Source organism: Manihot esculenta, unplaced genomic scaffold (genome assembly GCF_001659605.2).
Source record: "Manihot esculenta cultivar AM560-2 unplaced genomic scaffold, M.esculenta_v8 Scaffold56, whole genome shotgun sequence".
In the NCBI taxonomy this organism is placed as follows: domain Eukaryota; kingdom Viridiplantae; phylum Streptophyta; class Magnoliopsida; order Malpighiales; family Euphorbiaceae; genus Manihot; species Manihot esculenta.
In genome coordinates, this window is record NW_025215473.1 from 6,124 (window position 1) to 9,406 (window position 3,283).

Genomic DNA, 3,283 nt, shown 5'->3' on the forward strand with positions numbered 1-3,283 from the left:
GTAAGTGCACCCCCTTACTAATTGAAAATTGAACATAAACAAATATAATTTTATTAGAATTATAGAATTTCAACAGTTGGATTTACTTGTTCTATTGTAACTGAATTATACATGATCCTAAATGTAGTGATAACGGATACAATTCATTATAATTTTAATGGAAGAATTTAGGTTTAATTCTTAGGGCTGACATTTTTTTTCATCCTTCATACGGGCATGACATAGAACAATATAAAATTTGTATATGCAACTGATAAGAAAATCTGAATCTCTAAGGGATGCCGAAGCTAGAATATTGGGAGGAGAACAAAATCAAACATGTGCTTCCATAGAAATTAACACACATAGCTAAATTTGCGTAAATCGGATCTACATATACCCATAATGAAAATAAAATATAACACTAAAGACTTAAACTAGTTTTGAGAGGAAAAAGAAAAGAAAACCTTTCAACAGAAGTTTTATCTTCTTGATCATCAAGTTGTGCCAGCAACCAATGGTTCTTCAACACTATTAAGATCACCATTAGTAACTGAAGTAGGAACATCATCCATGACCAACATTATTACTTCAGCAACCTCTTCAGCATCTTCAGTGATTCGCTGAACATTCAACTCAGTATTTGGTGATGCTCGAATCCTTTTCAATTCTATCGCAACTTCCACCATTGCAGGTCGTTTCTTTCCATTCAAATTTAAGCATCTTAGTGCTAGATTAGCTACTGCAGCAATTTCTTCTTTATGGCAATCCTCCGTAATACGAATATCAACAATGTCAAAAAGTCTATTCTCTTCCATCAAATAAATAAAATATGTAGCCAAACTCATGGTTTCTTGCGAGCTACTTGAGCAAATCGGCTTTTTGCCGCTTAAAAGCTCTACCAGAACCACTCCAAAGCTGTAAACATCACTCTTATCTGTAAATTGGCTAGACTGAAAATACTCTGGATCTAAATAACCAAAAGTGCCGTGCACATGAGTTGTCAAATGAGTTTGATCAATGGCGATTGACCTTGAAGTTCCAAAATCTGAAACTTTTGCCCTGTGTTTCTCATCCAATAGTATATTAGTGGACTTGATGTCACGATGGTAAACTGGAATAGAAGCTGCTGAGTGCAAATATGCAAGAGCCCCTGCAATTTCACCAGCAATCCGTACTCTCATTTCCCATGGCAATGAAGTCTCAACATTTGGGTCATGGAGGTATTCGAAAAGAGATCCATTGGGTATGAATTCATAGACTAGCAGAGGAACTTCAGTTTCCAAGCAACATCCCAACAGCCTAACAACATTCCTGTGATTGATTTGAGAAAGAATCACAACTTCATTGATAAATTCTTGTAGGTTTTCCTCATCAACTAATTTGGACATTTTGACAGCAACAATTCTTCCATCATCTAGCATTCCCTTGTACACTGTGCCTTGACCACCTTGACCAAGTATTCTGTTTTGATTGAAACGATCAGTGGCCTTTTCCAACTCTTTTGATGTAAATATTTTTGTTTTCTGAACACTGCCATTGCTTGAAGTTATTTGTTGTTGTAACAGCAAGCCACCATTCCGTTTAAAAAACTGTTTTTTGAGTTCAATGCTCCTCCTTTTCTTTATAAGCTTGTACAACTTCCAAGCACCAAAGCCTATTAGCAATACTCCAATAGCCCCACCTACGCACTAAGTAATGCAACAAAGTCGGTGTAAGTATAATATCCATGTAACTTAGAGAAACTGTTGATTAATAATAAATCTCATATTTTAAAATTTATAATTATATTAATATGAAATATATTTATTAGATAATTTATAGAAAACATGATAGATTAGTTAAATCCAAAAATTTCTTTAGGTCTGAAAATGGATCTTAAATAACATGATTAATTATTAAGCAAAAGAAACCTTACCAATAATACTATCCATTTTGCATCAGCTACACATTTATGTGATCCCGAAGCATTCACACATTTTGTTATTCCCTTGCAAGGATTATACTTTGGATCTTTGCACTCGTCAATATCTAATTTAAAAGAACAACAACAACATTCCAATTACTGTTAGAAAGATAATAATATACTATTATTAATCAATAAATTAAGTTTTAAAAAAGAAAAAAATATATAAAACTATCTTTTTGATTAAGGAAACCAAACAGAACAAAAACACTAATTAAAATCAATTTGATTAAGTATTTCTCGATTTTCAAATTCAAATAATTAGGCAAACAAATCCAACATTACACAATTTACATATAACAAAGGCCCAAACAAATCAAACATAAATCTAACATTCTCAAATAAAGATCTAAATAAATTATCAATATTATGCATTAAAACATGCATCCTCAAAATAAACTAAAATATTACAGATGCAATACAATCGAAGCCACATTTCAATCAAAGTCAATATTGTATATCTAAATAATCTATCAATATCATTCTCAAAAAAATAACAATATAACTACTAAGATCCAAATAAACGTGCATCAACATGGAGCAAGATGGAATCTAAATGAACTTGAGCTGAGTCGTCTGAAACAAATTACAAGATTGCCGCCGTTGGGGGTAAGTTGATGCCCAAACAAGCAGATCGGCAACAGGAGGTAAACATAGTAGATGATCACTGCCACCGTTGGGTGGCGAGGCCACACGTGAACCAAATGATCGTCATGCTCATAAAAGGAAGAAGAAAAGGAGAACACCGCCATATCAATTACTTATTAGCCACTTATATGCATTTTAGCTAAACATATAATTGTTTAAAAATTTAAATGTTTATATACCTTGATAACATATAAACATTATATTATTATTTTAATTAAAAAATAAGTCCTATCAAAGAATATATCAAAACATATTCTCATATCTCTCAATGAAAATAGGTTAAGTAACGTACAGGGGACTTCCTTTTGGACTAGGTCCACTGGATTTTGAGAAGAACGCCTCCTCTCCCTCTCTTCTTCTATAGCTTCTCTTCTACATTATTTTTTTCTACACCTTCTACAATTAAAATTTTATTTTAAAAATTTTATATCTGACTTGATCGTCAGAAGATTTTCACTAGGAGTATTCCCAATAGAACTTTGACTATTTTTCTCCATTTTATAATTCTTTTTTCAAGATCAAATGTTGATAAACTCATATGAGGAGTAAAATAAAAATTCTTCATCCTGTGGCGTCATTTGTGGGAATGAAGGAGATTTTATTATTTCTGGATTTTCAAACTAACCTGTTAAGATCCACATGAAAATCTAATGTGATGACCGCTGGATTCCTTCACCCCGGGCCAGGGGC

At 32.7% G+C, this 3,283-nt stretch overlaps 1 protein-coding gene across 1 annotated transcript; it reads right to left on the reverse strand.

The window, feature by feature from the left end:
• Positions 1–476: 476 nt before the first annotated feature.
• On the reverse strand, positions 477–2,697 carry LOC110608346 (wall-associated receptor kinase-like 9). Its single transcript, XM_021747568.2, has 3 exons — positions 2,508–2,697; positions 1,898–2,010; positions 477–1,670 (listed from the first exon to the last, which is right to left on the reverse strand). Exons 1-3 carry the CDS (start codon positions 2,695–2,697, stop codon positions 477–479), a joined length of 1,497 nt encoding a protein of 498 aa, XP_021603260.1.
• Positions 2,698–3,283: the final 586 nt, after the last annotated feature.